This window comes from Staurois parvus, unplaced genomic scaffold (genome assembly GCF_062004578.1).
Source record: "Staurois parvus isolate SC_StPar_1 unplaced genomic scaffold, SC_StPar_1.0 ptg000183l, whole genome shotgun sequence".
Lineage (NCBI taxonomy): Eukaryota > Metazoa > Chordata > Amphibia > Anura > Ranidae > Staurois > Staurois parvus.
The window spans coordinates 4,137,530-4,163,776 of record NW_028317979.1 but is presented as its reverse complement, the minus strand read 5'-3'; the positions used below and the strand labels follow the sequence as shown (position 1 = coordinate 4,163,776).

Here is a 26,247-nt window from a genome sequence, read left to right as displayed (position 1 = left end):
AACCAAATAAATATATACACATACAGTGTGTAGTAGTGCTACTGTAAGACACAGCAACAATGTGACAAAATATAGTCCATATAGTGAACAAATTATGTGTCAATGATACTGCAAGACACAACAGCAACGTGTCCGATTCCAAACAGTGCTAGAAGATCCAGTGAACACTCTGCCACCACTATGCACTCACGAGAATGCTACTGGTATAGTAGCAATAATGGATGGTCAATCAAATACAATATTCAGAATCCTTAGCCAGAAAACTTCCTAGGAGAAAAGCTTACCACGCAGAGCCCAGAAAGCAATTTATAGTGTAGTATTTATTAAAAAGCAAATAAAAGCATTACAAGTGGAAAAAATCTAAACATGTGTGAATTCACATATCAAGATGGCCACCGCTCCGAATCGCGGGCACGGCGGCGTGACATCAGCATGTAGGTTCCATCCAATGCGTTTCTTGCACATGAACATCCTCAGGGGTACGCCCATTGCTGACGTCAATAGCAGACACCATTTAACTAGCCTGCAGGATGCTCATATAATTATCGAGCTCCATTTTCTTGTAGCCCATAGTCTAAAACTCTCAAATTTTACATGTAAGGTGAACCACGGTGAAAACACCATTTTTTCAAGGTCCAAATCGCTGAACATTCACTGCTGAAATAAAAGTTAAACAGCAGTGAAAGGAAAAATGTAAAAAAATTGGGAATCAATCTTCTGAGTCCGTAAATGCCTCTGCACAAAAAAAAACAAATAATAAAAGACTGCTGAGATACTAATATATGGAAATTAATGAAAATATAATTATGGGGCATTTAAAGGTGACAGATGCCATTTTATAGAGGTCCAAAGACCAATACAAAAATGATAATAGTAACATAAATGTATGGACATCAATAAATATCAAAATAGTAATTAGAATATCCATGATTTACAATCATCGATAAACTGCACATTATGTCGTTCATCGCGGAGAACTCACATATGACGGATTATTGATGTGCCTGCTTTTATCCACTCTCTTGTAAGTTGCTCTCCTTTATGTAAAATAAATGAGTTTTAAGCCTACACTTAGAGGCGCCTTTATTTTTCTCATTATATAGAAATCCTCTTCTCTAATACTGTTATACCTTTGGTTTCAAAATATTCCTTTTTTTAACTTAATTTTAATTCTCCTGCTCAGGAGCAGCCACTTTTTTTTACAATACTGCTCATGCACCATTTTTGTCACCTCCACAAGGGTGCAGAGCAGCCACACTTGCCTTTCTAGTGCTGCTTGTGCGTCCTTACCCTCCTCTTCTAGTAATACCACCATATGCAAATACACATGTGCAAATACACATGAAGCCCATTATCAATGAAGTGCATGTGGACAGAGGGACAGGTTGTGAAAAAATAAATTGCAGCCAGAAAAAAAAAAGTGAAAATATTCCCTTTTAAAACACACATTTAGCCTGTTATGACTATAGACAGTGCATGTAGAGAGGCTGTAAAGAAGCTGCAGGACACATATCAGCAGCATTACTGTGTAAAATCATTCCTACCCCCTAACCCCAAATTCCCCAAGATGCAGAGCATTTTGCGATCTCAAGGACATCCAGTAAAGGCTTACAATCTACTTTACGATTCCTGTGCCTACAAGCCCTACGCTAATTTGTCACTATGCACAGCTAAGCACTTAGTTAATATGGCTCTTGGGAAGCCTGATTTAAAGTGAGGTGCTGAAACATAACAAAGCCTCCATTATTGGTTATTCTAAGCAACCTGACCTAAATTTTTAAGCCAGGGAGTGGATTACTAATAGTTGGTTGACTTGGTGGCAAACAGCTGCATTAGTTTATTCACATCCATGAACTGCTAATGGATTGGGTTAACAACAAATACAAAGCTCATCTATAGTGCAGTTGGGTGTGTACATATCATCAGTGCTTGTGTTTATGATCCATTAGCACAAAAAAAGTTAATTGATCAAACTAATTAGTAGTGGAAAGGGAATAATACATAAATCACACATTTAAACATACTGCATCAATTTTTTATTATCAATTTGATCACTGTTGCCTTTTTGTGTGATCAAATCAATACAAAAATAATAAGATTTTTGGACAAATTGTGTTATGCATAATGCAATCAAAAAATATCAAACCATTCCTTTTAATTTTTGTTTACTTTTTTAATTAATTTTTACATTGAAAGTGATCAGATTGATGAAAGTGAATTTACAATTAATGTTTAATTAATCAAATAATTTTTTCAAATTTCCCAAATGGTTGAAGGGGTTAGATGAAATGGTCAGATGGAGAATCAGTGTGTGAATGTCCATTTTTAGATCTGCAGCAGAGGGACCAGACTCTGTATAGGGTGTTTTTCAAGGAGTATATCATGTTTTGTGGTTCTGTGATATGACATGTAGCACTTCCTTAGACACTGAAAGCTGCTAGAGATCCCCAAATGAAGTTGGGTTGACATGTCATCTAAGATTTCAATTCTTGGTGTGTACTAAGGCCTACATACTGCAAAGAGGGAGTGCTAGGGCACAGGATACAAAAATAAAAAAGTGAAGACACAAAACAACTCATTCTCATTACAGACTGACACTCTGAATGCTGTTGACTGGAATCAGTAACAGTACTTAACTCCCTGAATGAGCCACCATACTTCTTGTGGTGTTTAAGTATTCAGTTTGCGCTTTGAAACACTCTCTGGCAGATGAAGTTCCTCTCTGGTGCTTCAATTCCAAATTTAGCTTCACTCCTCCTGGGCAACACTTCCAGCCCAGCAGTGCAATATTCAGGCCCCAGACGAGCAACTACACACACTCTCCCCAGGCAAAGCCTTAGAGACATAAGAGATTTATTCCTTCAACCAGGGGCGGACTGACAACTCATGGGGCCCCCGGGCAATAGGGCATCATGGGGCCCCTGTGTCCTTGCCCAAACTCAAAAAAGCCTATGAAAAAGGTACCAGGGGCATCTTATAGGGCCCCCTACTGACCCCGGGCCCTCGGGCAGTGTCCGAGTTTCCAAATGGTCAGTCCGCCCCTGCCTTCAACTAATTTTACTTTCTACCATCATGTGCTACCTGACAATAAAACTCTCAGTGGTTGGGGAGATATAAATATAAATATTCATAACTCAAGCTATCTAATTTTCCAACACTATTGCCAAGGATACTCCCCAGCAGCAAGCAGGAGCAAACAATAACCTACATTTAGGCTGGGTTCACATTGATGCGGTGCGGAATTCACAGCGTTTTCTGTGAGAATTTCACACCGCATCAGAATCACACCCCATTCATGCAAACCGATGCAGGTGTGTATGTTAAGTTAACAACACCCTGAAATTGGTCCGCACATCGACTCTAGTGCAGACCAAAAAAAGGGTCCTGCACCTTTTTGGTGAGGTTGCGGTGCGATTTGAGCTATACATAATGTATGGCTCCAATCGCACTTCACACAAATCGCATGTGATTTGCACAGGAATGCGGTGTACCGCATTAGTGTAACCTAACCTTAGCGGGAAACCATCAAAAAGCATAACTATCAACACAGGCTAAGACTGACAGCCTAGCAGTAGCAAATTTAGAACACACAATTGCTTATGGCAGGGTCCCTACAAGCAGAAAGTGGCACATTCTGCAATGTCAATATCAGCGAGGACTTAGCTAATGCACCTTAGGAGGTGATCATGTGCTTAAGAGAAGAGGGAACAAAAGGAGCTCAAGAAGATGCTAGTGGGAATGGACATTTTGCAAAAAATATCAGGCAACGGTAATTATACTGAACTACAGCCGAGGCTGTTCAAACACTTTTTTTATTATGTTGGGCTCTGTCACTAGATACAGAACATGAAGTGCATTTAGAGTCCTTACAGCCATGCTTGGCAGCATTTAAAGTTTATGCTTCACTAGGCACATGCAAATTGTGATTAGAAATATTCATAAAGCTTCTAGGGAGCCTGAAGGACATGTATATTTAGATAACTAATAGCTGGAAAGGAAGTTGTGTATTTTGTGAAAACAACAAATTTTGTTTTAAAAAAAAGAAATACTGTCATGCTGGAGCTATTTTCTGATTGTTTTTTTTCATTGAAAGCCAGCAGACTAAACATCTTGAACTTAAAATGTTACCTTTTTTTCTCCCAGGACTGCCAGAACCTAAAGTTGATGACATTTTCAAAGGTCTTACAAGTGGACATGGCTTCCTTACATCAAAAGACTTCTTACCATTAGTAGCTAAAGCAAGCAAACAAGGTGAGCACATACTATAGAAAAGTATTTGCTGATTGCCAATAGAAGTATGAGATGAAAGGCAAAGAAAAGTAAAGCTAGCCATAGACAGTAAAGTGTCTTGTTGTGAATTGTAACTGGTAAGACATTTGTCCTTCTTTGACGCAATGTCAACTTTGGGTCAGTCACACAGTGGAAGCAACACAGATAGAGAGAATGAACCACCTCACTGCACCAAGATTTATGGTAAGCTTTAACCTTTTTTCTGCATTTCACAGCTGAATACTATTTACTTTATCCCAGGTTCTTAATTTACACAAATTACCCATTAACATGTCAATACACCCACTTTTTGTTATAAGCTCTAAAAATACTTCTAATAAATCTAACTTTGTGCTCAGCATTTGTTTAAAATATATATAAGTACATAAGAAATACTGAGTGATGCCTGCCTGCTCTCTATACTACCTTTTAGAAAGTGGCAACTCTTTTCTAACTGATCCATGATCTTTTGCATTGCCACCCTCTCTGTACATGCTCCAGCTTGGCCCAGGGAGGGAATTGTGCATGTCATTTCTCTCCAGCTAGGACCACCACACTCCTTGAATGGAAATGTGAATGCACCCTGGAATTATGAAAAAATGTAATATTCACACTCTACAAGCTTTTAAAATATATCAGTTTCCAAGCTAATTAAGAAAATATTTTATACAAATTCAAACAGAGCACCTTGCAAAACTAATCCAGCAGTCTCTAAGGGCAGCTCAAGCACTGTGATTGACAGCAGTTCCTCCAGGAAGCTTTGCTGTCACTCTGTAGCAGTGAACTGTACTTGATAATGTGGACTGACAGATATGTCACAAATACATGTGATGTGCTGCAGCTTGGTACCTTCCACCATCCCTGAGCACTGTGGATTACAGGACCTGGATAGTAGTTATGCAACTACAGTAGGTATTCAAATTGTGTTTTTGATGGTAATTTACACTGGATTGCTTACTTGATTGTCTGCTGTTTACATTACAACTGGGAGGAGATGATCCTTTACATATACTTCAGATATACATTAAATAAGGATTTAGGCATGTTCTTTATCTAGCTTCTGAAAATACTGTTAATTAGTTGGTCATCAGATTTTATTATTTTATGTAGTTCATCGTTTCACACATAAAATAGTTGTATGAGGTTATACCCATAATCTCTATGAACTTTGTTGTTCTTACAATGCAATCACTTTGCAGTGTAAGCAAGTATGATGTGTGACAACATGGTTGGTGATATATGGCATATTGTGGATGTGATCTAATTGACTAGGGCAGGGGTGATGTCACCCACAGGCAGCCATATAACAGCCATTGTTCATAATCATCCCTCTATTTTGTTCTGAAAATTTTGGATTTACCTTCACTTTCATTCCTGGAGACATTGGTGTTTAGCACAATCAGAGAGCATGTAGCTCCCTAATGGGGACACAGACTGCAATGAATACTTGACACAGGTTCTTTTCCTTTTACCACTCTATCTAATCAGATTTTTAGGTATATTTTTGTGTAAGTATACCTGTACATAAATTGAGTTGTTTGGCATTATGTTTTTTTAATTTTGGCTAGATTAATAGATGGATTATGAACCCAGTTGTGTGTTTTAGATTTTTGTCAGAAAAGCTCGTCGTGCTCAGCCAGTATTTTAAGATCCTTTAATGCTTTGCATTCCCCTATTAAAATCCAGTGCAGTGTTCTATTCAGATTGTAAATTACAGAAATCCAACAATTAGAGGTCAGAAACCTTCTCTAATAGATGATAGCCAATTGTAAACATGAACCAGAGACAATCTCTTTCTAGAGGAGATGTTTTGGCACATGTGGGAACAAGAGGTTGTAATCACAAAGTTTATACTTTGCTGTACAGTAAAGTATTATGCTGTTCATTGGACTATGTGATATGCATTGTTGTAGTAAAGTTGCCAGCATAGAGGAACAAAATGGGCTAATGGGTAATGCACTAGTATGCACCACATACTAGCACATTATGACAAACTTACCTGCAAACAGAGCCCTCCACCGTAGTGCTGTCCTGGCTCCCCCTGTGCTTCTAGCTTCGCCCGGTCTTCCTTCTGGGTTTCGTGGGTCGCTTGAATGTCTGGGATGCAGTGAGATCAGTGCGGCACATGCACATGGGAGTCACACCACTGCAGCACATAGAGTGGACTGTAAATGTGGTCTAAGTTGCACATGCGTGCAGATGATCTTCTTGATGGTATACCTGATCTTTCACCTCCTTGTAAGTTATCCTCATGTCCCACTAAGATTTAGTGCTTTATCCTTTGATCACTGATGCCAGACTCTTTTTTTTCTTTTATTCTTTTAATTATTAATTATTATTGTGCCTTCTGTACTTGGATAAGTTAAAAAAAAACAGTCTATAGAAAAAAATGGAAGATCACCAAATGGGAACCTAGCAAAGCATTTCACATGAATTTCATGGAGTTTTTTTTATCTCTAGTAATGCTGTAAGCTAAAAATGTCCATATCTAATAGAACTAAAAGCAGAACTATACAAATGCACAGGGCATTTTATGCACACAGTTATTTCAATAGTTTCTGCAGGCCATAGATGTGGTACTGTAAATGCAGTTGACATTTGATAGATCCTGTTAACCCAGAATAAAAATGTGGGGGCCAAGATTTCATAGTTAACATTCGCATTAGAGCTGCAGATTCCTGAAGAGTTGTTGGTTGTAGTGGAAGCTGTAAGTATGCCCTCCAGGCTTTTGAAAGGGGGACCAAAAATCTCATAAAAATTCACAGGCTTCAATGAGCAAGTATAGACATCTCTGCCAAAAAACTCTCACAAAATTTTGTGAACACGCTTCTATTTTTTTTTTCTATAACTCTTTCCATCAGTTGAAATATCTAAAGCCACCTTTAGGTTTTAATGTAGCATAATATCATAGTTTTGTTATAGGTAAAGTAAATAAATATCTAGTGTGATGCCACAATTCATTATTTAACATATGTGTTTCATTATGTAGTGAATGTGATTTAGATATGGAAGGAAAAGATAAATTTTGCTCCTTGCGGCAGCTAATAATAAGCAGGCAGTAAAAGTTATGCTATATCTTAGAAAGATTAAGGACTGCATCTCGTATGATTGCTACATTGCTAGAAGGCCTCATTATGTTTTTCTTCCCATAAAAAGATATAGTAAAAAATATAGTGAATGAAAGTATTTCTTACCTAGAATTTCCTCAGCAAAGAATTTTTATGCTACTGGAAGAAAAATGGGAAATACAATTATTGAAGATTATTAATTAATATATTAACAGATATGTCAAAGTAAAATTGAATGCATAAAACATTTTCCTGACAGAAGGATAGAATTCTGTGCTTCAATTTTTTAAATTGTGAATATAAAGTTTTAAAGTTCTATAAAACTTCAAACTGCTCCTGTCGTGTGATGAGCAATGACTAGGTTTATTCACCCATCCAAACCCAAAATACGAGAACATTAAAGAAGCAAGCTTTACTTTAATTGCATATAAACCCAAAAACAAAAATGTAATATATTGCAACTTACCTGTCCTTAAATGTGGTAGATGCATTAGTTTTATTTTTCAGGCCTTTTTACCTTTATTTGCACTTGATAATCAATGCAAATAACACACTTATGGTATGGCTATACTATTCTCTCCATTGTATCTAGAGAGTGAGCCATGGTTGTCACACCAGCTAGACATTAAAGATTGCTGCCTTTGTTTTTATCGATAATTAGGGATTAATCAGGCTGACCATAGGTTTAACACGATCATAAACTATTTCCAGTTCATCAAATGGGTAAACTTAAATGGCAGACTTGGACAGTTCTTCTGCCTGCTTGAACCTTTGTAGTCCATTTATTGGAGGTATTACTATTGGCTGCATGCCTGGTTAGGTGTCTGGTAAAGATTTTGAGGAAGACTCTCACCATTTTTTTTCATTCTTTTTGTCTTTTTGGCATATTCATCCTTAAAATATATATCAGACTTTTATCAAGGCAGCTTGGGTGGCCAGAAATAGAGAGAGCAGTAACATGCACCCCTTCACTCCTGAAATATACCAGGCCACATGCCCTACAGAAGAAAATAAATTATGTGGGTGCCCTCCAAAATCCATACCAAACCCTTATCCTTGAAATAGATATGGATTTCAAAAAGAAAAACAGAGGGGGGTCCTTGCCAAAATATATACCAAAGATTTTGACCCTTCTCCTGAACTATACCAGACCACATACCCTAACATGGGAATGGTACCTTGCCATGGGCGCACCCCCTGCCAAGACTCCTTGTTCGAATGCTGATAAGAACAAGGGTCTCCTTCCCACACTCCTGTCCTTGTGGATGTGGGGGCTTAATTACATTTTGGAAGCCACTTTTAAATTAAGCAGTTCCCCAGATGTTGAGCCTCCCCCCACGTGAGTACCTGCTTGCTGCTCATACACCATGGAAAAAATTTTATTAAATAAAAGAAATTAAAGCCCCGCAGTGTAAATCCAATATCAATCATGTCATCCAGAGATGTAGAAACATCATCAATACCTCAACATCCTGTGGACACAAACATGATAACCCACACACAATGATCTGCTCCCACTGGACTCTCACCACAACTGACTGTTCCCCAGCACTACTAGAATATAAACAGCAGCAACATGTAACTTGGTTGATGTCATTTACAAAATATGGTTATAAACATATTTGGTCAATGACTTCACCTGAGATGATTGCTGGCTCATTTATACTGTGACTTTAAACAAGCCGTGGGTAGGTCATGGCACATGCCCATATAGATGGGGGAAAAAGGTGAAAAAAAACAAATGCAGCTGCCGTATCTAAGGACTGGTAAGCTGGAATATATTACATTTTTGTTTTGAGATTTACTGTATGCTTTAATGAGAATAAGTCACCAATTTATGTATGCACTTATGTTATTTTCATTTTTTTCAAGACCAGTATAGCAAAAATGTTGTATTCTTAAAACTGTATGGGGTTACATACATACTGTAGTTACATAGTTAATTAGGTTGTAAAATAACACATGCCCATTGAGTTTAATCAATAGAAAAAGTATATAAATAGAAAACTTGCCTCCACAGAACCCTAAACTCACAGATGGGGGGCAAAAGCCCCTTTTAAAGTATTGTCCAATTTACTCCCAATAGATGTTCACCGGATTAACAATCTATGATGTTAATACTTATAGATATTGTTATCCAGTTATATTCCTTTCATTTAGGAACACTTTAAGTCTTTTTAAAACAAAACTACAAAAAGCTAGAGGTCTATTCCACATTTTCACAGTTCTAACAGTAAAAAAAGCCTTTCCTGTTTTGATTCCCTTCCATATGCCCCCTTGTTATTTGCAAAGCCTTTGAAGTGAAGAACTTGGTTATGTATTTACAACGGCAGCTGAAAGCCAGTGGGATATATTAGGCAGCAAGTAAACATGTTGTCCCATATGTTTTGAAAGCAGAAAGAAATGGGTATATCAGTGTGTTGTGCATTGAGCTGTGTAGCCACTGACTGGTCAGGGTGCCCACACTGACCCATGTCCACAGCTAAAAGCACCTACAATGGGCATGTGAGCATCAGATGTGAACCAAGGAGCAATGGAGGGAAGTGGCCAGGTCTGATGAATTGTATTTTTCTTCACACCATGTGCCTAGATGGGTGCATGTGCATTGCAAACCTGGAAAAAAGATGGCACCAGCATGCAGTATTGGAAAAAGACAAGCCGGCAGAGGCAGTTGGATGCTTTGGGCAAATGTCTACTGGGAAACCTTGGTCCCAGTCTGGACTCAGGGGATTGACATTGGTGGAGGCTTGAAGGGTCTGAGCCAGCGATAAAAAGACTGGCAGTGATGGATGCACAAATGATGTAGTGACAATGTGTGGAGAGGGCGTGCCTGGAGGATCAGACATGTTGGAGAGAGCAAACACATTATTTCCAATAAATGGAAAAAGGAGTATAACGAGCGCTGGACAGTTTTTAGAGCGAAATAGAGAAGCAGCTGGCATGAAAGGCAAGCCTCCAAAACGCCTCGTGGTGGACAATCATATACAAAAACATGCAGCGCTAGAGTGAATAGATCTATCTCATAATACGGAGTGACCACTTAATAAGATATAAACGCAGCTATCATAATAGTCTTATGCAACTAATATTATAACATTCTCATGGTTAAGAAGGTATAAATGGTGATAAAGGTGTCAAAGTCAATCTATCATCGGAGTGACGTAAATCTGTGACATCTGTGGTAGGAAATATGGCTGTGGAATGCACTAACCAGATAGCGCAAATAAAAGCGCATTGGAGTAAAATGACCTACTCCTGGTCACTGGATCAGGGAACCTGCCGGAATGGTGGTCGTCTCTACTATGGTCACCAGAGTCATCCGTGTCCTCTCCAGTAATGGAATTCCCAGGTATCCGGTGGAGTAAACGTTCATCCGGTATGCAGTAGAATCCTTGTGTCAGCGACCTCCCGGGGTGCGATGTGCGCTCAAGGACCAGGAATCACCTTCAGGGCTCAGAAATAACCCAAAAGAGAGGCTTCCGATAGTGTGATGACTTTTATTATGGAGTAGTAAACAAAAAACGCACTTACATGGTGCAATATACACTTCCAAAGATGGCCGCCCGTGTCAAGGTGTGGACCATGTGGGTAGTGGTTGTGGGTCAAATAGCATCTCCCTAAGGGGAGGGAGATGCTATTTGACCCACAACCACTACCCACATGGTCCACACCTTGACACGGGCGGCCATCTTTGGAAGTGTATATTGCACCATGTAAGTGCGTTTTTTGTTTACTACTCCATAATAAAAGTTATCACACTATCGGAAGCCTCTCTTTTGGGTTATTTCTGAGCCCTGAAGGTGATTCCTGGTCCTTGAGCGCACATCGCACCCCGGGAGGTCGCTGACACAAGGATTCTACTGCATACCGGATGAACGTTTACTCCACCGGATACCTGGGAATTCCATTACTGGAGAGGACACGGATGACTCTGGTGACCATAGTAGAGACGACCACCATTCCGGCAGGTTCCCTGATCCAGTGACCAGGAGTAGGTCATTTTACTCCAATGCGCTTTTATTTGCGCTATCTGGTTAGTGCATTCCACAGCCATATTTCCTACCACAGATGTCACAGATTTACGTCACTCCGATGATAGATTGACTTTGACACCTTTATCACCATTTATACCTTCTTAACCATGAGAATGTTATAATATTAGTTGCATAAGACTATTATGATAGCTGCGTTTATATCTTATTAAGTGGTCACTCCGTATTATGAGATAGATCTATTCACTCTAGCGCTGCATGTTTTTGTATAACATTATTTCCAATCTTCAAGGAGACAACGTGGAGGTAGCACATTTTCCTGTTTTGATAGGTTCTGTGAACCTAGAATTAGTATGGTCAACAGCATATAACCCCCTTCGCAGTTATGTAGGAGATGAATAAAAAATGAGTGCTGATTGACAGTACTTGTTCCTGGCACCAGAGATATAAGTAACCATACAGGCATACTGGTGAGGGGGAACCTTCATGAAACTTCCTCTGTAAACCTGTGCTATGCACACAGAGGGATAACTGGATCACTTTAAGGGGGATACTAATGACTGTCCCTGATTTACAAAATATCACACAAGGGTTCAATTAAAAAACTATATGCAAAGTGCACTGGTCAGAATATGGAATAGAAATCAAACAAACCATGAGACACTTCAAAAACTATTTCAGTCTGATGTCACAATAATAACTTAATATCTACTTGGTAAAAATATACTACAGTTTTCTTTAGGCTAATGATGCATTTATATACGATATTAACCCTTTTTCTATAAAAGTACTTATTTTTTTCAGAGCATTGCAATGTCAGTGAAACTCAACAGTAATTAAACTAATAATTTAATTTAAAACAGGTTTTAATGTATCTAATTCTAGCATCTCAAATACTCTAAATTTAACAAAGGAGATATTCCAATTGGAGATTTTGTTATTATTTAATTCTAGCTTGGCTTAATTATAAAGTTAATTGCTTTATCCAACACTGGAGATTCTTAATTAGGTAACATACAGATATAGTATAGATTATATTACACTCTACATTTATTGTTAATCCTCCTGTGTTCATTTAAATGAAGGGCCTCTCAACATAAATTACAAGCTGGTTTATATAAAATATGGTTTGCTAATACTCCTAAAAATATATCAAAGTTTCTGGAATGTTTCAGCACTTAATATTTGTTTTATTGTTAGGGGGCAATATTTCCCAGTTTACATATAACTTCTTGACCAGATTTTTTTTCTATATCTTCACCTTTCTAGAAAATTTAATAGTAGTAATCAGAGCTGAAGTTATATCTTAAAGAACAAAAATGTCTAGGTCGTCATTGGTTAGGGCACACTTAAACTTCCACAATTTTTGTTTTGATGGACCTGGGATGTTTTAAACTGATTTAAATTGACAGTTCAGTTGAGCTTTTACCCCTTACTAAAATGCTAGTTCCTTGGGTATCATACTGGTCTTTTTACATTTTCATTACTGACCCCACTCACTACTGCTTCTGATTACAGGTTGCAGTGATGGTGTCATCATGAAGTGTGATCTAGAAATATAAAGGCTGTTCCATAGAGACAGTGTAAAAAGTGACCTATGCAAAAATACCGCTTCAGAATGCTTACTGATGCTAGGAGTGCAATATCATTCACAATTGAACTCAAGACAGACTAAGAATGTTCCTTGTTGGACTTTTGTTTCAAAACCAAGTAATTCAAGCACAATAATACTTCTACAGTAATAAATGGGGAATCTGCCTGGGTTTTATTGCAAAGGGTTTGGCTGCGCTGTCACGGCTCCCTAGCGCTTTAATCTTTGCCTGGTCTCTCTTCTGGGTTTTAGATCTTCGGTCTCTTGAATGACTGGGCTGCGGTGACAACACTCATGAGCATGTGCAAACACAGAGCGGGCCATAAATGTGATCTGAACTGTGCATGTGCACCTTAGATCACCTGCTGACAGGAAAGGGGGATATTTATGACAGAAGAGATCTCTCGGTCTCTGTTATAAAACCTTGCCTGTCAGAGTTAAATACAAAGAGTTTGATACCACTTTCATAAATCATTACCGTTTTAGGGCTAATAGGTAGTGAAGTTCGGAATGTATCTCGGTTCGGTTTGCAGGTTGTTTGCTAACCTGCTTCTGAATTAAAACATTAATCTAAACTTCACTGACGTAAACAGGAGTCAAATGTTTAAAATTTATTTTTAGCCATTTTTAAGGCTAATAGGCAAGGGATTGTCAAACAAATAACATTGGGACTTGGGCTCAGCCCTATGGGAAATGTACCAATGCAAAAAAAAAAAAACGTTTTAAGGTATACTGATCGGCTGGAAGCAGGTCTTTTAATAGTACTAACAGTGAAACATTAAAAATGCTAAATTCCTTTAAATAACATGCTTGGGAGTTGTCCTAAATCTGTCTGTAAAATGGTGCATCTGTAAAATGCATTACATAAAAAGTGACATTTACAAATTAATTTCCTGCTAAATGAAATTTCTCTATTTTATTTATTTTTTTGTAAAAAACAACACAGGGAACTCCTGAATCAACCAAAGGGTATGGAGAGCTAGGAATTGCCCTGGCAGACATGTATCAATGCAAACAAAAATGGAGGTGTGCTTACCTTAAAACGGTAGCTTACAGGTACTGTCCCCTTGGGGTATGTGCTTTGCCTATGGTAACCCTGGCAAGGTAGCTTCCCCATTTTAAGGGCATGTGGCCTGGTATGGATTTTGGGGGGCTCACAAGGCTTTTTTGTGTGGGGTTCCCCCTAAAATCCAGACCAGACTACTATCTAGGATGAGGAAAAGAAAAAAAAAATTAAAAAATGTATTCAACGCTAAATCATTTGCATGCCAGGAAAGTGGAGGCAGTGATTGTGTGGCCACCCCCTCCCTGAATTGTACCAGGCCACATGCCCTCAAGGTGGGGGGGGGGGCATGGGAAAGCATCTTGTTCCCATGTTCATGAGGACAAGAGCCTCATCTCCACATTCCTAGCTTGCCAGACATGGGGGTCTGTTGGGTGGGGCTTATTATATTGTGGAAGTCGCAAATTATGCAGCATAAAATTGGGCAGCAGGGCAGTTCTAATAATAGTTAATAGGCCTAACCAGCACATGCCTCCAAATTTTACTAAGGGTATAGGAGTGTGTGCAGTGAATGCGACTGATATCATTTAAGTTGGTTTAGGAGAATGCTGTTATTATGCTTTTTTTTCTTTAAATCATACAACAGTTTGTTACAGACATAATACAGCCTTAAAAATCAATGTTTAGTACAAGTTAAAGTGAAGTTTTGAGCATCGCAAGATTAAGTAAATTCAACATGAAAAAAAAAAAGTGAAAAACCCCCAACACCATCCTGAAACAAGGCCCCATTTTTAAAGTGAATCCTTGCAGCAGAAAAAAATTGAATAAAAAAGGCAGGAAAGGGGTTGTATGTCCTAAGAGATAACAATCAGAATTAAAATACAATTGCCTAACTGACCCTAATTTCTCCCTGTGCAGTTTACTAACTTTCACTAAATTTTCACCTACAGCTTCCAATAAACTGATAGCATGATTACTTTGTGCCCTCCTATTATACTAATAGGCCCTAGCCCATTTATTGGCCTTGCTGGCAATTCAGTGGAGTGCATTACAGTACAGGCTGCCTGCAGAAAACCACAGGGATTCAGATGCAAGACCAGTCACCCTGCACAAGAAGATAGAGCAGCAGTGACCAGTCTGTGTTACAGGAAACTCTTGTACAGCAGCAAAGTACAAGAGTTATTTCATGTTGAATTACTGCACAGAGTACATATGCACTCTGCTTGTATTTAGACAACATTTTGTTTAGCTCAGAGTTCAGCTTTATTTAGTTAAAAATATAATAATCATTTTACAGGTTTTTTTTTCCCAATGCTTGTCTCATGAACCTAACACTAATTTGGCTTAATCACTAAATCAGGATTTTACACAAATTAATCCCTATGCTGCTTCAAGAGAAATGCAGAATGTTCACCAGTATTTGTATTTCCAGATTTATCACTGTTCTCCCAGAATAAGCCTGATGTCAGTGTTGTCTCATGACTGCAATAAGTTGTCTATACTGGTATGTTAAAAGATTGTTAGGTGGTTGTTTTGCCTTCTATAACCAGCTTTAGCACTTTCTTGACTTTCAGATGGCTATAGAAAAGACCCTATGAGCCCCATTCTGGTACTAATCTCATTTGAAATTACAACTACACAAATTTGCCAAAGTAAACACCAAGATCCAGTTCTTCTCTTAGTGTGTTATTCTATGTTGAAATTTGTTTCTGTCATATATTGCTTTTCTAACAATGCATGAAGTTTAAATACTTGAAGATATATTCTTCCTTATAGCACAGTGGGGAAAAAGGTGAAAACTGATTTAAATCGAACATCATATACTCTATTATCTGGTACAGGGACATCAGAAAGCTTATTTAAACCATAATGCTGGAATTTCTAATCCTCTGAGAGTAAAAGCAGACAAAATGCAGTTCCTGTAAGTGTACTGACTATGAAATTAGGCATATAAGCACATCTACGGCTATGGGAATAGAACTGTCTTTCAGTGGAGCAGAATAATGTGATAGTGACACTCTGTGCTTGGGAACTGCAAGATGCAATTTTACACTGCTTTAAGTACATGTATCTGTTGAGTTGACATGCAAAATGGTTTCTCTACTTGAAAATGTCTTCCCTCCCATTTTCATTATTCAGGGATGTGTGCCTGTCACTCTCCACTGCCGTCCATAAAGGGAGCTGTTATCGTGCTTGGAGCCGGAGACACTGCTTTTGACTGTGCAACTTCAGCATTGCGATGTGGTGCTCGCAGAGTCTTTGTAGTGTTCAGAAAAGGATTCACAAATATTCGCGCTGTTCCCGAAGAGGTAAATATAGTAGAAAATGTAACGCTCTTGTTATTAACATTTCAAAGTAAACTAAAAAGACCTTTGTTTAGCAGATCAAAAAATGTTCAAAGTGTTGTTGTGCAGAGCAATCAATCTGAAATTATCTTCTTTTAGACTGCTTGCTCTATGCTGGCCAAAGTTTAATTTTGATTGGATGCGGTGTGTCATTGAATACCGTTACACTGCCATTAAATAACATTGATTTTCTAAAATTTTGTAAACCAAAAATGGAACTGTTTTCAAAATACAAGCTCCTCTCATAAAATGGAATCAAAGAAAGGACTATGCAGAACGCCACATAGCAGTGTTTATATATGGCCTAATATTTGTAAATAATGCAGCAGAACTGAATTCTACTGTTGCTGCAACAAATTCATAGCAGAGGTTATATTTTACTTTGCTTTAGGCAACGTTAATAGTATTGATTCTTTTTTTTACACTGCATACACTTTCAATTTATAACATCAGTACTGTAATGGTAATACAAAAAATGTTTATTTTTTTATCTCCTTGTTGTAAGTGTTGCCTATCTGTTGGCCACCTCATTGCACAACTTCCTGCATTCTTTGCAACTTATTCTCTGCTATTTACTTTCAATTTATTAGGACCACATATCCCATGGTACTTTTCTGCCTTCAAGCAGTGATTCTGTACTGATTCCACCTCCTGAAACTTCTCCAGACTCTCTTTAGTTCAGAAGGCAGACTCTTTGAATTTTGTGACACAGCAGTGCTTTCTCACAGGGCTTAGTGATTACTTGCCTCAGAATTCAAGGAGGAAAAATGTGTGGGGATCTTCACAAAGCAAGTTTACAAGCTACAAGATCTTTTAGATGGCTAGGAGCAGGCTAGAAATGATACAACATGGACATAAATGTTTGTTTGTTTTTTTAAATCAGAAATATTATTTATTAATGTTTAACAGGTTCCCGCCCAGCCTATAGCCAGATGGCGGCCTGAAAAACCCCTCATCCCTCCGGGTGGAAGCCATATGGCGTCCTTTCAGGCATGCGCAGTTTGCACCGGCTATGTACCTCGGACTGTGAATGGTCACAGCGATCACATGCACAAGCTGGGCCAATCACAGCCCAGCTGTGTCATGTGATTAGCCGTGGCCAAATCACAGCTAAGCACAAAAAAAAACCCTGAATGAATCAATGTCATTCAGGTAAATGCTTGCTTATAGCAAAGTAATTATTTGCTATAAGCAAATTGTGTAAAAAAAAAAAATACTGATTACTTCCCCAGAGTAGTACAGTGTTACTATGGTAACATTGTACTACTTTGGTTATAGTGAAATATGAAAATAAATCTTAAAAAAAAGAAAAAAAAAGTGTAATAAAAAATTAAAACTAATAAAAAAATAAATAAATAATTATTATTTTTCATACTGTCACCAGTCAGTGTCCGTTATCTCCACCATGCCAGTTATATGATGACGCTGTACTGCAATGGTGACAGTATGTAAAAAAAAAATTGTGAAAATAACTTTTTCATTTTCCGAAAAATTATGACAAAAAAATTACAACTTCAAAAAACTCACCATGCCTCTTATGAAATACGTCGGACTGTCTACTTTGCAAAAAGTGGTCATTTGGGGGATATCTGTACTGTTCTGACATTCTTGGACGTCAAGAAATTAGATTGGCTGTCAGTACTTCAGGATTGATCAATATTCAGATCTATACCAAAGTTTGTGAACTCTATAACTTTCCTACAAACTAAATAATACATCCTAATTTGGGTTATTTTCACCAAAGACATGTAGAAGAATACATCTTGGCCTAAATTTATGAAGAACAATTATTTAATTGCAAACTGGTATATCAGAAACAAAGAAAAGCATGTTTTTTTTTCAAAATTTTCATTCTTTTTTTGTCAATTTAGCACAAAATAAAAACCTCAGTGGTGAGTAAATACCACCAAAAGAAATCTCTAGTTGTGTGAAGAAAATAATACATTTTAGTTTGGGTACAATGTTATATGACCGCGCAATTGTCATTCAAAGTGTGAGAAGGCTGAAACCTGAAAAATGGCCTGGGCAGGAAGGGGGTAAAAGTGCCCTGTATGGAAGCGGATAAGGCATACATAGTACAAAATGCAGTACCAAATATAACACGATATGAAAGAATCATCCACTAACAAAAAGAACAAAACTACTAACAGAAAGTTTCTAGTGTTACCAGTTGTCCAATAAACAAACAAGTACAACAAGATTGTGGTATTATTATGCAGTAAAGGCACATGAAGAACCCCATAGACACAGAGCAGTAGATTTTCCCCTCTAACAGTGGACCAGTGGAAAATACAGCAGATAAATCTTCCTACATGATAATCAAGGTGAATAAAACAACAGGCAAAGCACATCTTGAAAGGATAATTACAACAGCCTATGTATTATCAAATCAAATGGGGCTAAACCCAGAGTGGCCAACCATGCTTCCCAGAGTTTCTCAAATTTACCTGGGCACCCACGATGTTGGAAAATTAAGCGATCGTATCGTAAGATGGTCCTCATAATCTACCTCCAATCCTCCATAGTAGGGGGAGTTTCTGATTTCCAATGCACAAGAATAGCCTTGTGTGCCTGGAACAGGGCCTTGGAGAGGGCTTCTAATATAAATGTATCTTGGGTAACATTATCTAAAATACCTAAAAGACATTGTTTAGGGTCTAGAAGTAGGTTAGTTTGAAACACCAGATTAAGAGTGTTGATCACTTCCTCCCAGTATCCATGATGTTTCAGACACCGCCATAGCATTTGAGTAAGATCTCCATGGTTCCGCTTACATCTGCCACAAAGATGGTCCTGGCGTAGCCCCATCATACACATTTTAGCTGGTGTATAATGAGCCCTAGGTACAATATACAGTTGTGATAAATGGTGAGAAACCAATGAGTTAAGATGGATAGATTGCAGAGCAACCTCCCACTGGTTTTCCTCAAAAGCCCCCACATCTCGCTCCCACTGCCCACTAGCCCTATTTGGGTATTTTTCTAAGTAATCTGACAGAAGCATGGTATAGCAGTGAGAACTAATCCCTTTAGTAGTTGTATCTGAGTGTAAATAATTGAAAATGGGGGTGGGGGAGGAGTGCCATAAGGATGATGGGCATTGAGTTGCAACTGCATGCTTTAACTGTATGTAATAAAATAGCATTGTAGACAGTAAATTATATCTGGACTTCGATGTATCAAATGACATGAGTTGACCATTGTCGAATATATGTTTCAAATGAGTTATCTGGTAGGATTACCACTTAGAGGCATATTGTTCCACTTAGAGGCATATAGTTCTGGAAATGCAGCATTATTCCATATGGGACTATATGTGGCGTGACCTGTAACCTGCTGCAGCTGCTTGACCTTGACCCAAATTTTGTGAATTAATCGATAGGTAGGGAAGGACTTATTTGGTTTACAAAAAGATTGAGCAAAGCTATCCCCCCTCTATCCTTAGGATGCTATAATCGTTCTATCCGTATCTGTGATGGGCAGTTTCCCCAAAGTAAGGAGCAAAAAATAGTATTTATAATTGAGAAGGTTTTCAGTGGAATCATTACTGGTGAATTGTGAAGAAAATACAGCAATTGGGGCATAAATATCACTTTTATAAGGTTCGATCTACCTGCCAAAGACAACCAGAACTTAGACCATATCATCACCTTGTCTTTAAAGCAAGTCAACAACGAGGCTAAATTTAATCGACAGTAGTCTAGTAAATTGGAACTAATGAGAATACCCAGGTATTTAAAGGAAGATGTTATTATAACCGGACAGAAAGTAGACATTGCTGGGTCCGTGACCCCATCAATTAGCAGAAATCAATGACCCAATTGGTTGTACTGAGTGCTGAGTCTGAATTAATTTGGCTAACAAGCAGCCAGTCTGCTCACCTTCCTCATAGAAAGTTTGTTTAGCAATGAAATGCCTCCTCTCCGCCTGTGAACCGGTCAGCTGAAGAAGAACCTCCTGCGCTGATAACCATGCCAGTTTGTTAGACTCAGTTGAATTATCTATATACGTACACTCCAATAGTTGTGCCTAGGTAACCTGGGCCTCATGCATCCTCATCTTAGTCTTAATCGCAAATATTTCTGGCACAAATACTCCCCTAAGGAATGCCTTAAATGTATCCCAAGTGAGTAAAGGATCAACTTGAAGTTCACTATGATGAAAGAAATCATCAATCTGTTGTGCTATCGTGTCATGGGAAGGGAGCAGATTCAACCGGAAAGCATTTCATTTCTACGGAGCCCGAGGGAGAGCCGACCTGAGTGCAATATGTAACTTGACCACTAATGGTGAGTTATCGGATGCACTTCTACGGCCATAGGTAATTGCTTTAATTAGAGAGACTGCTAATGAAATTCCAACATATAGGTCATTGCGAGAAAGCATGCTATGGGTTTTGGAGAAGCAGGAGAACTGATGGGAAGTGGGGTAACGTGTACACCAGAAATCCACCCAATCTACCTCAGACAAGAAACAACCAAGGGCAATCCCTCTAGCATGGGAATCCTCTGCAGCCAGGGGGCGTTTATCTAAAGTGGGATCCAGATACCCATTAAAGTCGCCCAGCACAAACAATGGCACATTAGGCTTATCAAGCAAAAACGCTACCAATTGTCTCAAGAAATTGGTTGAAAAGGGTGGAGGTATATAGACAACTGCTACGGCACAGATAACAGAGTATAGCTTACACAACAGCCAATCCACCTCAGACAAGCAACGACCAAGGGCAGTCCCTCTAGCATGGGAATCCGCTGCAGCTAGGGGGTGCTTATCTAAAGTGGAATACAGATAACCATTAAAGTCGCCCAGCACAAACAATGGCACATTAGGCTTATCAAGCAAAAACTCTACCAATTGTCTCAAGAAATTGGTTGAAAAGGATGGAGGTATATAAACAACTGCTAAGGCACAGATAACAGAGTATAGCTTACACAACAGGAATACAAATCTGCCCTCAGGATCAATTTCACACACCAGCTCCTGTTAAGGTATGGCTTTATGTATCAACACACCCCATGTGAATAGACAGTGTGGGTGGAGTGATGCACCCACCCTGCCCAGGAAAACCGTGCCATAGACAGAGTGTCCCTGGTGAGATGAGTCTCCTGTAGGTCAAATATAGCAGGCTGATGTTTATGCAATATTGTAGAAACCATCTTCTTCAGCGGGTCATTGAGGCCTCTAATGTTCTATGAGATCACAGGAATGTCTTCCATAAATCTAGTAGAGGTAATAATGTTAGAATATCTCTAGTAACAGAAAAGTTCAGTATCAAAGGCTCCACTGCCCCCTCAAAACTGTCAGAAAGACCACACTTCATACTGCAGGGCACTACACTGCCCATAAAAAAACAAGGTAGTTAGGATGGTCAACACTGGAAAAAAGGTTTGAAGGTTCATTCTGAACAGTGGCATAAAGGTGCCTAACAAAACAAATCCACAAAACATTTGGCGAACTGAGTGTTCGCTTACCCACTGGGCCACATTGCTGACACTCAGGTGCAAATGGATTGAATTGCACATTAACTGCCATTCAAACACTACAACCTTACAACCAACTTGAGTAGAGCTCGGTGTTGCATCAGTCTACAATAACTTCCCAGTGAGGAATGAACAGGGCATATCAGACATCCCTGCTTATCAGAGAAAGTATGGCGGCAAGAGGCAGTCATCCGGATTGTGTGTGCGACGTCGCTGTTGAGCTTCAGGTATGTCCACCCAATCTGAGGCTGCGGCAGCAGAATCAAAAAAGTGTGACTGATTATCAGCAATGATTTTCAGGCGAGCAGAGTACAGCATTGTATATGTCGGTTGCAGGGTTCGGAGGTATCCTTTAACCTCAAGAAATTTAGGTCTTTTATGCTACACCTCCGCCGAGAAGTCAGGGTAAAAGGAAACTTTATCCCCATTGAACTGAATGTTGGAGCGCTCCCTAGCTAGTCGTAGTATGATCTCTCTATCTTTGTAATTCAGAAGACCCGCCAAAACAGGTCTGGGCGGTTGTCCAGCAGGCAAGGGGCGAGTAGAGGTACAATGTGCCCGTTCTACTGCAAACAGAAGAGTAAAAGCTTCTTTGCCAAAAATCTCTATTAGCCAGGTTTCGATGAATTGTGTGGGGTTCCTTCCCTTAGTGCATTCTGGAAGGCCCACAGCATGTACATTATTACATCATGGACGGTTTTCAAGATCATTCATTCTGACGTTGTTAGTCTTAGCTAATTGTGCCGTAGAGCAGGTATCAGAGAGCAATGGAGGAAGTTTATTCTCTAGGTCACTTATGCAACTCTCCGCAGCTGTGTGCCTTTCTCTTATTTTTTGGATGTCATGTCTGAGAAAGTTCACTTCTTCTCTTAGGCCCCCTTCTTGCTCTTTCACAGAGTGTACCGATGCAGTACAGTGCCACACAGCCTTAAGGATATCCACTAACATTGGCTGCTCAGTATGATCAGTGTCCCTTTATGCACACTGCTCAGCCTGCATGTCGTCCTCCTCTCCCAAAAGCTGTAGCTGTAGTGGAGTAGCAGGCTGCATAGGGGGAGAAAGGGTGGGGGCTGCTTGATTGTCTGAGTCCAGGGACCCTGTGATCTTCTGGGTGTAATACGGCATCTCCTGGGAGCTCTCCCTCCCCGCAGGGCAGCTGTTTTACCAGAATTTCCAGCAGCTTCCTTCATCATGTCAGCTCCTCCTCTATGAGCATGTTGCAGCTGTGGAGTAGTGGTGCCATGTTGGAAGTCTATGCTGGACAATTCTTCCTTGTTTTTATGGGTCATCACTATAGGGAGCAGCTCACCCCAAGTATGTAGAGATGCCCAGGGTCAGGATCTCTCTGCGGAAGCCACAAGAGCCACAAAAATATCTCCGGTACAAGATCAGTGATAGGATCAGAAGCGGGACCTCTGTGAAACACAGCCGCTCCCATGCCCTGCTTGGCCACGTCCCAGAAATAAATGTTTGATTTTAAATTTTGATCATAGTTTTGCTTTAATAAGGTATTAAACTAAAGGCTTTGTAGCACTTTGGGATGGATAAATCCTGCATTCCTTGGTCTACAGCTGTCCTGGTAGCCAGACTACATTATTAGCCTCCACTGCCCACAGGCTTTTATACATATGATCTGACTGATGGTAAGGGCTCTCTTTGCTGTGGTAGCCTGCTTCTGCGTGAAAAAAATGGGACTCTAACATCTTGAGCTGCCATAGAATTTGGGATTTGACACTTGGACCTCACTGGAGTATGGTGTCTTCTCCTCATGGTGTTGGCAGGTGAAACAACAAGTGGCTAACAGTCAGGAGCTACATTCACAGAAAGCCAGGTTGGAATAAGGGTTCTATATCTGTAAAAACTAAAAGTACTTTTGTTTCATTCTTCTCATGTCTGCTAGTCCATGGGTGTCCTGTGCCCATGGACTAGCACATGAGTATTAAATGAGAGTCAATAAACCCCTATTGTAATGCACCTAAAAATGTAATTGGTTTATTGCTTCTGAAGAATACACCATCATGTGAAATACTAGCTTGCCCTATCCATGGGAGTCCCACTGGCCTTAGGGATCAGGGCAGTGCTACACATGCTTTTTGCAGCAGGTAGTAAGGAGAAACAACAAAACATGAAATAGAGTTGAAAACTCCATCTGATAACCTATGAAACTATATTTTACATGTATCTTTAAAGACTATCAAGATGCTACTTCATTCTCCATGTGGCAACAGCTTCTAAGATCTTGTGCTATCAATGCCAAAATATTACTTGTCTTATGCCTTAAAAAAACAGGCCATAAGTATAATGAGATCTTGGTTTTCTGGTCAGTTGTTCTCATAGGATTCTGGGATATCGCTCAGTATTTGGGACAATGCTGAGGATAGAGGTTTGTGTTATATGTTATACACTCTGTATGGTTGTTATTTATCACAGCAGAATAATATATGATCAAGCAGAATAGTATATGGTCAAGAAATAAATGTAGTAAACACATTAAATATGAGATAGTCCATAGCAGCTACACATTAAGCCGCATCACCGATTACTTGAGACAGTATGCCTATTCCAGCAAGTTCCAAAGTAAAATAACTGCATTACATAGCAATACTTTACGATGCAGGATTGAGTCTACACACACACCTTAATCTTAATATGATGAGCACCAAAGCTCTTATTTTCTGAATAGAATGCATTTGCTTTACCAGTGGGATCATCTTTAAATTTCTGCTCTGCCCTAAGAGCAACAAGTAAGAAAACATCCTTGAGCAAGTCATCTAACTCATGCAATTCTTGCCTACCAGTGGAGCAGAGATAGCACACTCACAACCGCATGGTGGCTTTGTTTTGCCTGCACAAAATGCACAGGTATTTCATGCAGGTGGATGAGAACTTACAGCTATTGGTCCTTAGATTACCTGGTTACAATATAGATATTTGTGCATTTTGTCAACTATTTTGTCCAATATTAGATATGTCCAATAGATATCTACCTGTTTGTGGGCTACATTGGATTTGAAAGTGCTCTATTCCTCTATTGCTCACAGCACTGGATTACATGTTGTCAAATACCATCTAATGAAATCAGCTCATATACTTCACAGTTACAAGACTACATCTTAAACAGTATTCAGTTTTTGTTATCTCTTAATTATTTCTTATTTGATGACAGCTATTATTTCCAGTGCTGTGGGGCCTCAATGGGTGCCAGATGTTCGTCATCTATGGCAAATTTGTTCATGGGATGCTGGGAGGAGATGTTCTTATTCTCAGTAGAAAATTGTTTTGCTAATAACATCAAATGGTACGGTCATTATATTGACAACCTCCTGATGGTGTGGGATGGGAACATGTCTATTCTGCATGACTTTGTGGAGTATATTAACATCAATACGCTTATTTATATTTTTCAGTTCAGTCCAAAAATTTAAGTAATGACTTTTTAGATATTACTTTCACGGGTGTTTCTGAGACTGGTATGGTTTCCATCACTACATACAAGAAGGCGTGTTCAGGTAATACCACCTTATTTGCCACCAGTTGCCACCCATCCCACACCATCAATGCAATTCCTTATTGGAAATTTATTTGGGCCAGATGGAATTGCTCTACTGAGCTTTCTTTTGACATTGAGTGCCAGAACATTACTACACGTATTTTAAGAGGAGATTATAGTCCTGTCATACAATAGGGTTTATCAAGAGCCAGGTGTAGCGATAGAAAAGCTTTATTAGCTGATACCTCTAGACCTAAGAATCAGTCCATTGGTAGCACCTGTGACCTTTTGTCACTACATATTTGAAGGAATATCATAAAATTTTAAAAAAGAAGGGTTTACACATGATGCTACAGTCAGGCTGTCATTTTTCCAGCCATTGAGCACCTACTTTAGCTGCTCATCTGTCACCTAGTCTTTTTCTTTCATTGTCTGGAAAATGTCATCCCACCTGGCTGTCATATTTAAACAGTTACACCTGTAATAATAAGACCTGCAGCTATAGTCATCTCATTATGCCGGGTAAATCTTTTTCATCTTCATCATCTAGAAAAACGTTTTCCATACAGCAGTACATTATTTGAGGCTTCAGTTTTGGAGTGTATTTGATCATTTGCATTTTATGCAATTTACAATACGTTGGGTGTACTACAAGAACTAGAATTGGGGAGCACTATTGTGATACAAATAATTTCAATGCAAAACATATTTCAAGTGTATCCCGACAGGGATTGTCACTCTGGTGATCTCTCTTCTTTTAGATTTACCAGCATAAAAAGGCTGCCACATTTACCAAGCGGTGGTGATAGGGCTGGCAGAATTTTAGGGAGGGAAACATGGTGGATCTTTAGATTAAATATGAGAGCCCCTCGAGGGTTACATTTGAGATGGGATCTAGATCTAAAATTACATACATTTTCTGCCTTCCTTTCTAGCCCTTTTTTACTTACGTCTTTTTTTCTATATTGTTCTTCCCCCTTGGTGCATACAATCATATGGTCTTACATGTA

General features: G+C 39.1%; 1 protein-coding gene across 1 annotated transcript in view; it reads left to right on the top strand.

The window, feature by feature from the left end:
• The window catches only part of DPYD (dihydropyrimidine dehydrogenase), a 1,720,296-nt gene that overhangs the window by 799,171 nt on the left and 894,878 nt on the right, over positions 1–26,247 (top strand). The window contains exons 9-10 of the mRNA XM_089677280.1: positions 4,144–4,251; positions 16,063–16,232. Coding sequence (XP_089533406.1) covers positions 4,144–4,251; positions 16,063–16,232 — 278 coding nt within the window. The remainder of the gene's footprint in view (positions 1–4,143; positions 4,252–16,062; positions 16,233–26,247) is intronic.